The 12,488-nt window shown below is 34.0% G+C and overlaps 2 protein-coding genes across 4 annotated transcripts; both read left to right on the top strand.

Annotated features, from left to right (window-relative positions):
* The first annotated feature begins 626 nt into the window (after nucleotides 1-626).
* Nucleotides 627-1,131, top strand: LOC140974934 (uncharacterized). Its single transcript, XM_073438425.1, has 2 exons — nucleotides 627-719; nucleotides 799-1,131. Exons 1-2 carry the CDS (start codon nucleotides 627-629, stop codon nucleotides 1,129-1,131), a joined length of 426 nt encoding a protein of 141 aa, XP_073294526.1.
* A 4,450-nt stretch (nucleotides 1,132-5,581) lies between these two features.
* On the top strand, nucleotides 5,582-9,786 carry LOC140975333 (magnesium transporter MRS2-5). Of its 3 annotated transcripts, XM_073438994.1 has the most exons (8): nucleotides 5,582-5,872; nucleotides 6,577-6,613; nucleotides 6,841-6,891; nucleotides 6,985-7,484; nucleotides 7,967-8,037; nucleotides 8,456-8,926; nucleotides 9,290-9,337; nucleotides 9,422-9,786. In XM_073438994.1, exons 4-8 carry the CDS (start codon nucleotides 7,040-7,042, stop codon nucleotides 9,650-9,652), a joined length of 1,266 nt encoding a protein of 421 aa, XP_073295095.1. In that variant the 5' UTR covers nucleotides 5,582-5,872; nucleotides 6,577-6,613; nucleotides 6,841-6,891; nucleotides 6,985-7,039; the 3' UTR covers nucleotides 9,653-9,786. The 3 variants fall into 3 exon arrangements, with proteins under 3 accessions (XP_073295095.1, XP_073295096.1, XP_073295094.1); XM_073438995.1 differs by lacking the exon at nucleotides 6,577-6,613; XM_073438993.1 differs by lacking the exon at nucleotides 6,577-6,613 and having other exon boundaries at nucleotides 5,582-5,874; nucleotides 6,844-6,891.
* Nucleotides 9,787-12,488: the final 2,702 nt, after the last annotated feature.

The raw sequence follows: 12,488 nt of genomic DNA, 5'->3' as shown, positions 1-12,488 counted from the left end.
TGGTGTGAGAATATAGGATATTTCGTCGCATTATATAATAATTTATCAAAAAATATGACCGTTGGATGAGATTGTCTTATCTACAATCTGTCCGTTGAATTAGATTGTGTTATCTACAACCTCATCAGTATTATGATCGTTGGATGAGATTACATCTGATCTTGCTCGTTGGATGAGATTACAATCTTATCTTCATCTTGACCGTTGGATGAGATTGCCTTACCTAGAATCTGTCCGTTGAATTAGATTGTGTTATCTACAACCTCATCAGTATTATGATCGTTGGATGAGATTACATCTGATCTTGCCCGTTGGATGAGATTACAATCTTATCTTCTTTCTACTATAAGTAAAATATATCCGATTCATGAGATCATCACAGCTTTAATTTTCATTCCAATCAAATCTTTATTCCAAGCAATTCAATGGCTTCAAATTCTAGAATTGCTTCTTACAATGTCGAAGAAGACAGAGCCTTATGTCATATGTATCTTGATATATCCCAAAATCCTATAATATGTATCAATCAATCCAAATATCAGTTTTGGACTCGTATCGAAGAAGCTGACAACATCAGCAAACCAAACAATCTACAAGTACGTAACAAAAGATCATTGCAGTGTCGCATGAGTAATATACTCCGTGAAGTTGGAAAACTAAGGGGATGCATTCGTCAAATTGAAACTCTCCGCCCAAGTGGCGCATCAGAAGAGGATATTGTAAGTATTTCTTATTCAACTATTTATTAAATTACAAGTTTAATTTCTTATAAGATAATAGTTGGATATTTTCATACAGTTAAATCGAGCAAAAGATTTGTTCATGCAAGATGCTGATTTTAGTAAAGGCTTCAAATATGATGGTGTGTGGTATATTATGAAAGATATGGAGAAATTCTCGAGTGACATCAATCCAATGAACGCACCAGCAAGAATGCATGTCACAAGTTTGGACTCGTCACAGTCAGATAGCCAGACATCAAATACTCCAATATCATGTTCTCCTGGATTACCTCCGTTTTCAATTAATTTAAGTAGTGATGAAAATGTAGGCGGCACTTCATCTCAGCGACCTCTTGGTGTTAAAAAATCTAAACTAAAGAAAAAAGGGACGAAAATGTGTTGGAATTGATATCTACAATGAAATAAGGACATCGCGATCTTATAAATGTATTACAAAAAGGATCCACTGAACTTCAACAAAGTTATGAGATGAAACTCCTAACATTGCAAAATGAGCAGCTCAAATTAGCAAATCAACAAAAAAAATTAAAACTAGAAAACAACAAATAGTATTAGCAACCCTTCAAGAGGAGAATAAAGTTTTGTACATGGATTTAAGCACGATAGCTGATCCTGAAATGCGCGAAATTGTTCGAAAAGAACGAGCCAAAATTTTGATAAAAAGAAATGAAGAACATGGACAACACGAAAATGAAACATTTGGGAAATATTTTGGTGATTTTGGAGGATCGGGATCTAATTTAGGAGATTATTGATCATATACCTTGTTTGTCATTTTTATGTTTTTATTCGCATTGTTACCTTTGTAATTTTCAATTATGTATTATCTTCGAATTTGTATTCCAATTATGTATTATCTTTTTATTTGTATTTCAATTGGGTATTGTAATTTTAATTTCGAAATTTTGTTGTTGGTTTTTCTGATATTTTATCAATTATATATTTACGAGAGTTAAAAATGTCAAAAATAAAATAAAAAACTAGAAATATTTTTATAAATTTTCAAATATAATTATAATTAATTTTTTTGTGTTTTAATTTTTATTATGAATTATATTTTATATCAACACGATTTAATTTTACTCATCAATTATATAATATTATTATTAAAAATATTTAATACATATTTATATTAATTAAAAAACATTAAAAAATTTTAAAAAATTAAAAAAGAAGGCCCAAACCCAGCGCCATTGGCGGGCGCTGGGTTTCTCCTCTGCGCCAAATTAGCTGCGCCATTTTGGAGAAATGGCACAGCATCCATTGGAGGAGAAATCCTGCGCTATCTTAGCGTTTCACGCTGTGATAGCACAGGGTTGGAGAAGCCCTTAGTGCATAAATTTTTACAGAGGCTAATTACACCAATTTTTCTTTTGAAAAGTCTAAAAAAAACATTTTAAAAAATATTAAAATGCTTATAAATTCTTCAATTTCAAAAAATAAAACACATTTTACATTTAGGGCTTTCTATTGAATTTGAAAAGTACAAGACTCAAAATTCTGTTAATTTTACGATGTCTTTTTTCTTTTATTTTTTTCATTTTTTCTTGTATTTTTTTTTCATTTTTTCTCTATTTTTTACGGTTAGGAGGTGAAATAATGTTTAGAAGGGAGGTTGAATAAACACTAACAATTTTTACAACTTTTTCGAATATTGAGTCAGTTTGGTGATAAATTGAAACTCGGGAATCTTGTCAGTCGATATCAATCAGTTAACAATAATAGTACGGAAATAAACTGACCGATAGATAGAATAAAATGAAATAAGAACACACAAGATTTTACAGATGTTCGAAGATTTCATACACTCCTACGTCACCCCTTCTATCACGAAGATAGGATATTCACTAAAAGACTTTGATCGATACAAAGAGTTGTACAGACTCACTTCTGTTTTGGACTTAACAATGTCAAACTTAAACTCTTAGTTACAAAATGATTTACAGTACTCAACTGGAATGAAATAACTTAGCACAACTGATTACAACAATATCAGTTTGTGCTTGTAAGCTTGAAGTATAGCCTTAAATGCTATGAATGTATAAAAAAAGCGTAAGCAAAGATTTCAGCAGAGTAACAGCTCAGTTGATAGTTGTTCGAGAGTTTCAAGAGTCGAGAATGCAGAGTTCGGGGAGAGGATTTATGAGCTGCTCTTTCTCTTCTATTTATAGGCTTTAACTCCAACGGTAATATTGAACATGATTTGAATCTTTCTATCCGTTGTTTGCCACGTCAACATTCTTCTGACAATCGTACACTGCGGTTTTTCTGAAATGCGGCGATCCCACTACTAGTTGCAGTCTGCTTTGTACAGTTGTCGGTTGAATGTCCTTTTCCTTAACTGATAACGTGTACAGCTGAAAGATCAACTGATAGGCTATAACTGATAAGCTCACAACTGTTTGTAGCAACTGATCAGTTTCCAACTGATCAGTTAGTTGTCTGCGCAGTTCAGTAAGCTGGTTCAGTTGCCTTTGATTATCTTCGCATTAATCTTCAGTTATGGGCAACCGATAGTTTGCATATTTTAGATCAATTACTATTAGTCTTCTTAATCAGTTAGTTCAATCTATTATGTGCTCAGTTTGTCAAACTTCTGACTTCAGTTTTGGAATCATTGACACGAAATCTTCGACGGGAGATACATCAAAGTCCTCGGGATAAAAGAAGTAGCGAGATTTTATACTCGATTATCAGGTACGTATTGACGTACGAGCATATGTTGTTATTGTTTACGATGGATGAATATTATTGTTTTGAACGATAATAAATCACCGTGAATGAGTGATTTAATATTGTGTGTGTTGTTTTTATTGTTGATGTTGTTGACTGCAGGTTATTAGGCACTGGTATCATTGTTTGTCGCAGTAGTAGGGGAGAGACGTGTAACAGTAGTAGGAGATCGATGTTTATTGATATTGTTAATTGTGATATTAATCGTAGTCAAGAAACAGCAAAGGGAATATTATTATTATTATTATTATTATTATTATTATTATTATTATTATTATTTCAGTTATATTTTATGTTATTAATATAACTGTTATGTATTACGATGATATTTGTTAAGTATGCTCATCCTTCGAGGGCTATTTCTGTTGGACATATTACATAACTAGTGCTGAGACATAATAGAGGTGAAGGACTTGGTATGTCTAGTCAAAGAAGTCATGTAGTTGATAATGGACATATATAGTATAGCTTATTATCGTACATGAGTTGTGTGATGTGTAATTATTATAATGTCTCTAATACACTGCTGTAAATAGTACGTGGACTGCACTATTTTATTGTATATACTTTATATTATTATGTAGTATAATTCTTTTTTATTCATATTATGTCACATAAGGTATGATTACACGGCGAGGTTTGAAGTGTCACACATATATTCTAAGTGAGTTGTCGTAATTGATAGAAAGAGTCATTTTATTCGGAAACTTGAAATAATCTCATTGTAAGTAATAATAGGAGTTTCAGTATGCAGTGTTTAAGTCTTATTGGAGTGGTTAATTAAGTATGTTATACCAATTTTAGTAACATCTTCTAGAAACAGAAGAAGTAGAGACATAGATGAATTCAAACTTCGAACTTCTAGAAATAACCCATCGTGTTTTATTCACCGCACTTCTAAATTTCTCGGTTCACAAAGTTTCAGTCGACTCTTTCCGCATTATATAACAGTTGTCTACTGAACTTTCCTGGTCAAGAATCAGACTTCTACGGTTAACACCAGTAGAAGTCATCTCATGTCTGAAAGGAAAGAAATTTAGGAGGGGTTTATTCATTCCCTTTCTGAAACATCTCCACCGATCATAACATAGTTTCGTTAAACTGTTTCACAAGATACATACTCTCTTGCACAAAAAATTCTATGATTCCATTTCACGGACCAATTTTTTGAGACAAATCTTCAATTTGTCACAACCCATGAAAAAATATTACTTTTTTATCTATAATATCCAAAAGTACTACTCTCAAGTCTTAACCATTAAAAGTATCACTACAGGTATGACTCGAGTTGACTCATCTCACCTATATAGATCTGTAAGACCATCTCACAGAAAACCAACTAATCTATCTTGTACTCTATTAATTTGAGCCTGGTAGAGACAAATTATTGTCACGATGAATTTTTAAATTCTTAAAATATCTATTTTTTTCATGACAAATTAACTTTATCTACAATTTTTTTAAAAAAAATCAGAAAATTTATATATAATTTTCAATTTTACAAATTTAATTTCTAATTTTGTAACAAGATACTCGTAAAAAAAACTGACTACATAGGAACGTAATGCTTGTAGAAAGACACTAGTTTGTATGTGTGCGTGCGCGTGTGTGTGGTTTATATATATATATATATATATATGTGTGTGTGTGTGTGTGTGTGTGTGTGTGTGTGTGTGTGCGCGTTCGCGCGCGCGCGCCTGCGCTAAACTAGGTCTTATTGGATAAATTTTTACAGAGGCTAATTACACCAATTTCCTTTTGAAAAGTCTAAAAAATATTAAAATGCTTATAAATTCTTCAATTTTTTTTAAAAAAATAAAACACATTTCACATTTTGGGCTTTCTATTGACTTTGAAAAGTACAAGACTCAAAATTCTGTTAATTTTACGATGTTTTTTTTCATTTTTTACGGGAGATGTTTATGAAATTAGCCCTATTCTCCATGATCTTCGAAAAATCGCATTTAGTGAGACCATAAAAGCGTGTTAAAAATTTTCTCCTGAAAGGAAAAAGCGTGTTAATTTTCTCAGTCAGAGAAAACTACATGCGGGATAATTTGCCCAACGAAATTATACACGACAAACTCGTGAGTGACAAACATCTATCAAATCTTAAAACAAAAAAAGAAAAAAAAAAACCAAAACCTATCATTCAATTCCCACAACATTGACAGTGAGGGTAGTACAATAATTCTAGTTGCCGTGTGAGGCTTGAAGAACATGTGAAAAGAAATCGAATTAATCCACGGTTTCTTGTAGAAAAAGAGGTGATTTTTGTGGGAATTGTTTGAAACCTGATATTTACTGCGTGTGACACGTGTGTCTACGAGTATAGATCGAAAAATAGTGGCGGGTTCTTCTCACTGCCTGTGATTATCGCCTTCTTCGATGTTTAAGTGAGTAAGAATTGGAATTTCTTAGTTTCTGGTGCTAAATTGGGCTACTAAGTGTTTCACTGGAGTGATTGAAATTGGTGTTCGTGTGTTTTCTGTGAGCTGAAATTTTGTCAATTATTATTAGTATAAAGCTTGAGTTTTGTGACATTTGTGAGAAATTCCTCATGTTCATATGGGACTTAGATGTTTAATATTTGTGATTTGTATGTTGTCATGCTCCCCTTGAAATTCATATGGGACTTAAGATGTAGTTTAATATATGCTTTGTGTAGGTACAGATCCTCTATTTATATAATCATTATTATTATTATTCTTTTTGTTGCTTCTAAGGATTGTGATTGTAGAATGATTGGGGAAAGTTTTGGTAGGAAGATCAAGAGGCTCATACTCATAAATATTTGCTCTTGTTGGAAGCCCTGAATGTGAACATTTAGGTACAGTTTAGAAGAAAATTTGGAAAAGGAAAATTAAATTGAGCACATTTACGTTCTAAAATGTAACTGAGACTCGATAACTTGGGTTTCTGTATTATCTTTTGTTATTTGGTAATGATCCATTATCCATTTAAAAAATCTATACCATTCCCCGCCCCCCTAAGATATTTGCTCCTGTTTTAGGTAATCCCATGCTAGTATTTCACTATCTGTTTTGAGGTGTTGTATCGTTCCTTAATGCCTAAAACAGGTTTACTTGTACATGAGCAGGAATTTGAACTTTGAAATTTGGGGATTCTGAGAACAGGTATTTGTGTGCTTTTCTTGATAAAAAAAGGAAAGATGTATCCCTTGGTTATATGGTCTTAAGTAGATCTTTCTTGTTTCTTTTCACGGTTGATGGTGTTTTTTTCTTTTTGTTTTTTTTGGGTTCTAGTTACGGTTGATGGTGTTTTTTCTTTTTGTTTTTTTTGGGTTCTAGTTTTGAAATATTGAATGCCAATTTCTATGTATATAATTGTTTATCATTTTCAGTTTTCTACATCAGAATGTGGAGAGAACTTCATTTTGGCGATGACAAATAGTGTGGGTAACTTTTGTTTATCTCTGAGCCTGCTGGTGCTAGATCATCTATTGAATTCATTATTCATGTAAAATTTGGTTTACTGATTAAAACAGCTGCCCTTCGCTGTAAAATCCTGCATGAATCAAAGGAGAGAAGAACTGAAGTAAAATGGGTCAACCACAGCCTCCATCTTTTGCGTATGCTGTTCCAGAACCTGCATCACTCGATCCTTCAAAATATTACTTTGATGTTCATGGGAATCATAATACTCGTGGATCAGGTTTTCTCATCTTAAAGAAGAGAGGTCATAATCTTGGACATAGGTCTTGGATAAAGATTGATAGGAGTGGGAATTCAAGTATCTTGGAACTGGATAAGTTTACCATAATGAGACGTTGCAATTTGCCTTCAAGTGATCTGAGGCTTCTGGATCCTTTGTTTATCTATCCCTCCACTATATTAGGTCGTGAGTCCGCAATTGTAGTTTGTCTCGAACAGATTAGATGTATAATCACGGCTGATGAAGTTATATTGATGAACTCCCTGGACTGTTCTGTACTACAGTACAAGTCCGAATTGTGCAAGCGGCTTGAGACATCTATAGATCAATCTGGTAAGATACTCTACCTACTGAAGCATGGTTACTCGTGAATTGGCCCTACTTATTGAGTAGGTCTGTGTCAAATGGGCAATGGCCTATGTTCAGACGCAAGTTTGTGGACATCCTCCATTCTAAATACTTCTCAGATATGTAAATGTTGGAAACTGTGTATTTCATTAGTACCGTAATAAAATTGAAATGGTGGTAAAACAGGTTAATCATTATATGCTATTTTGTATGAGATAAATATGTGTATGGGTCAACTTGCTTGTTTAGTGGATGCATGTTTTAGACACGTTCACCTCATATATAATTGTGTATGTTTCTTATGGTTTATTTCTTTTGCTTCATCAATTAATTAAGATTTATCCTTTATGTTTATTGCTTTCGCTGTTTCTTATGGTTCATTTCTTTTGCTTCATCGATTAATCAAGAATTGACATTTTTTGGGAATAAATGCTGATCATCTCACATTGTGTTCTAATTTGATTCAGATGATCTACCTTTTGAATTCCGGGCCTTGGAGCTTGCTTTGGAATTTACTTGTATGTCTCTCGATGCCCAGGTATGTAGTTTCTTTTAGGGGGGTACATTGAATATTAATAACATATGAAAACCCAAGTTTAAATTGTAACTTCATTTTAGTAATTAAGAAGATCTATGTGCATTCAATTGATTAACACACGAAAGCAACCAAATATTAATGGCACAACATAGAGAAAATAAAAAATCCAATTATGGGTTTGTTTGATATATGGTATTAGATAGACATATACTCTGTGCCAGAATAATTTTGGAGGTTCCCTTAGATTTGTGATTTCTATGTGCTTGGCTGTCGTTTTTATGTCAATCGAAGAAGACTACTGTTTTTCTTCCAACTATCTTTTTTTTTCTGTCTCAATCTTCGGTCCTGTACATTTCTGTTTTTATATTCTTGTATTTAAATTATCTGTGTGTGGTATTAAACCTCACTAATCTAGCAGGAAAATGAATTAGAAATGGAGATATATCCCATGCTTGATGAGTTAACATCGACCATAAGCACTCTGAATCTAGAGCGTGTCCGTAGGTTCAAGGGCCATCTTCTTGCCTTGACTCAACGAGTCCAAAAGGTTTGTGACGAAATAGAGCATTTGATGGATGATGATGGTGATATGGCTGAGATGTATTTAACAGAGAAGAAGGAAAGAAAGGACTCCATAACTAGCAATAATACAAATGATCAACTCAATATTTCACGAAATTTCGAGGTTGAATCCAAGTCAGCTCCTGTTTCTCCAGTTGGATCGTGCAATGGAGTTGAGAAATTGCAGAGAGCTTTCAGCAGTATCAATTCCAGCAAACAAGAAAGCTTCTTAAGTTCATCAAGTTCTGGTGAAAACATCGATCAACTTGAGATGTTACTTGAAGCATACTTTGTTGTTATGGACAATACCCTTAATAAGTTACTTTCGGTAAGCGAGAAATCTGTACATATGTGTGTTTGAAATTGGCCGAGTACTCGTAAAGAGAAAGACGAGCTTTTTTTAATCATCATTGCCAGTGGAAGATTTACCTCTAGTGGGCCTAAATGAAAAACACAATAAAACAATGAATTTTACATCTGATATGTGTATAGAAGATTGGTACTATATATACCTAGACTATATCGTTCAACACGATTCATAGCATTATATATGATAACAGTATGTGCGCGCTATTGCTGTATTGCGTATAACTAGAGTTTTGGCCAAACCAAGGCAACATGGTAAAAAAAAATTGTATTGCTGCTGTTATTGAACTAGGATGTTTCACACTCATTTTTCATGACAATGCAGCTTAAAGAGTATATTGATGATACTGAGGATTTGATCAACATAAAGCTGGTAAGAATCAGTATTTTATGCGGATTCTTTCCGTTGAATAAGTTGTCATCATCAAATTTAATTTCTTAATTATCACTTCTGCAGGGTACTGTTCAGAATCAGCTGATTAAATATGAGTTGCTTCTGACTGCCGCCACTTTTGTTGCTACAATATTCAGCGTTGTTACTGCTGTCTTTGGTATGAACTTCGAAGATTCGGTATTTGATCTCCCAACAACCTTTAATTGGGTCCTTGTAGTAACTGGAGTATTCTGTGTGATGCTGTACTCGGCCTTCTTGTTGTATTTCCGGCACAAGAAAGTATTTCCTTTGTAGACTATAAGTTGTGATCTCTCAAATTCATTAATTTTGAAATTGGTTAGCAATTGCTACTAAATTCTTGGGTTTCTTATACATGAGTCTTGTTGGGAACAAGTTATCATCGATAATATTATTGTGTTTTTATGTAATGAGGATTCTTGATTTGTCAGCGGATGAAGAACTTTGGTACTAAAATATTTAAGTTGACCAGTTATTTCGTAGCTCACGGTTTTCATGTGAGTTTCATACATATTCATGACGAATTCAGAGGCTCCGTTGTCCTGTCATGTGGAATATTGTTTCTATCTTTATAAGCTAGTCATGATTCAAGGATCTCAAGTGCAGTGGGAAAAAAAACATTGAATTCTGAGGATATCTGAAACCAATGGTATACCTTCCCATTTCTACTGATTTTGTACTGTGACAACAGGTTTACTTTGTATAACTTGGCTTTCTTTTGTAAAGGTTAATTTTGTCCATGTTTGAAGATGTATATGCAGGTTGATCTCATTTGGTGAACAAAATTACTAAGCAGTAACTTTAAAAAATTGAGATGGGTGAATTTTTTCCTTATTATTTCAATAGGATAAAACATATTTTTAACATTAAATAACACAGTTTATACTTTAGATATATGAAAAGGCCAATATGCTCAAACATGCAAGTTTCATTAAAAAAAACACTTGAAATCTTTCCACTAAATGGAATTACATAAAAATGAAACAGTAATGCTTCTCATCAAGCAAGAACATTGATACCCCCCACTTTGTAGTTGCTTCTTCAAACGAGAAAGATCGACGACAAAATCAAGAATCCTGAAATTCCCAAAAATAAAAAATAAAAAAAAATTAGCACTTTCAAGCTCAAATTCAGGCAACAAGTGAACATAAATAGCAAGACAGCTCTTCACGAGGTCCTTGATTAAGGAAGACTTTTTGTTAAAAAGGACATGAAGTCGAGAAAACTAAAAGGGATTCCCTTTTTACTTCCAATACTTAATTTGGTTTGAAATTTGTGTCTCCATTTCCAACTGGAACCATATCCTAATCACTTCATTAAACAAATATAAGTTCCAATAGTGTCTCATCAAGGCTCTAGAGACCTATTATTTGCAACGACTTGAGATGAGATGGAGCGATCGATGTACTTAACGTATTAAACCAACCAAACCGGCAGAGCAAACGGTTTCCCGAGATATGATTTCAATCTAGTGTAACCTAGGATGTGTGCATGTGTAATATGTTGGAACATTGAATGCAATGAGACATGAAGTTGTCCCACATTGGAAGTCAAACCAAGTCTTACACTCTTCATTAGTTTTAAGTTTGAACTACGAGATTGAACCCTTAGGAACATCAGAAGCTTTCTAAAGGAGGAAGGCTTTGATAGACTGGGTTTTGGTGAAACACACGTACAGACGCGGCCGACTGGCTTGGCGCGAAGAGTTGATGTCTTTTTACCGTATTAATATTTTTGGAAAAATTTTATTTGGTAAAAAATTTTTAATTTCGAAATAAATATTGCACCAATTATAAACTTTTTGTCCTTAGCCTATCACCTACATTCGGACCATACTGTAGAGCCCAAAATCCAGTACACGTAAAACCCATGCACGTATTTAATTGTTAATTCATTTAATTGAATTTAAATATGAGATTTAGGCATGCATGATTTATTTAAATGCATTATTTTAAATTATTCATGTTTATGTGATGCACGTTAAAATGTTTTTTTCGAGTTTCATGTTTCAGGCGATTATTCGATGCGGAATCGAGGGAAAAGACCGGCGACGATTTTGGCAATTTAAAATGTGGTATTTCATTTTAGGTTGAGAATGGGACATTTTAAATAATTTATTTAGTTTGGCAATTTAAAAGCCTTATTTATGTGGTTAGCCTGATCAGGCGGTTATGTTATGGGTCACTTGCTTTGAAACATGCCTCTACGCAAAAATGATGAAGTTATGTATGTTCTAGTACGTTCAAGTATGCAAGCATGTTTAAGAAAAGTTTTATGTTGATGGCACGTCTATGTATGTATGTACATATGTTCAAGCTTTTGATATGCAAGTTCAGGTTTTAAGTATGTAAGCTCTATTTTGAAATTGCATGTGATTTTATTACGTATTATTCGTTACTTCCAGTTTATACGTGTTGAGTCTTTAGACTCACTAGACTTGATCGATGCAGGTGAGGATGTTTATGAGGAGGCTGGAGGTGGGGACCAAGGAGCAGGCTTGGACTGAGCGGGAGGCTAAACCCGAGGACCGTCATGTTTTAAGTTTTATGAAAACATTTATTTCTTATGTCAAACTTTGAATTTCAAATCTTTTGTTGCAACAACTTGAGAGACGTACAGTTTTACTTCTTTTATCGAATTTTTTTTATGTTCAATTTTTATTTAAGAAAAAGTAGAAAAAGTATGGTACGTTACAGTTGGTATCAGAGCGGTGTTCTTGTAAAGGGTTACGCCTACTGCNAACCGAGAGGCCCGAGATGAGGAGAGGGTCACTCCTCCTCGTCCACCTCCAGATATGCAGGCGCAGATGCTTGCAGGTATGACACAGTTTTTCGCGCAGTTTGCGGGGAACCAGACTGCGGTTAATGTAGAGGCGAGGCCCCGACCAGAGGCTGTGTACGAAAGGTTTAGGAGGATGGATCCTAAGGAGTTCTCGGGGACTACTGACCCGATGATAGCTGAGGGATGGATTAAGTCCATCGAAGTAATCTTTGATTTCATGGAGCTGGCAGATGCAGACCGAATCAGGTGTGCCATATTCCTTCTAGCAGGGGATGCCAGACGGTGGTGAGAGAGTGCATCAGTGTCAGTGAATTTGCGAACACTGACTTGG

This window comes from Primulina huaijiensis, chromosome 4 (genome assembly GCF_012295235.1).
Source record: "Primulina huaijiensis isolate GDHJ02 chromosome 4, ASM1229523v2, whole genome shotgun sequence".
In the NCBI taxonomy this organism is placed as follows: Eukaryota; Viridiplantae; Streptophyta; class Magnoliopsida; order Lamiales; family Gesneriaceae; genus Primulina; species Primulina huaijiensis.
This window is presented reverse-complemented; position numbering and strand designations above follow the sequence as displayed.

Bases quoted from the DNA above. Each gene is read 5' to 3' on its own strand.
- LOC140974934 (XM_073438425.1), top strand. From the start codon at position 627: ATGAGTAATATACTCCGTGAAGTTGGAAAACTAAGGGGATGCATTCGT. The intron at 720-798 runs GTAAGTATTTCT...ATTTTCATACAG, and splicing joins GCGCATCAGAAGAGGATATT to TTAAATCGAGCAAAAGATTT.
- LOC140975333 (XM_073438995.1), top strand. From the start codon at position 7,040: ATGGGTCAACCACAGCCTCCATCTTTTGCGTATGCTGTTCCAGAACCT. The intron at 7,485-7,966 runs GTAAGATACTCT...AATTTGATTCAG, and splicing joins GACATCTATAGATCAATCTG to ATGATCTACCTTTTGAATTC. The intron at 9,338-9,421 runs GTAAGAATCAGT...TCACTTCTGCAG, and splicing joins ATTTGATCAACATAAAGCTG to GGTACTGTTCAGAATCAGCT.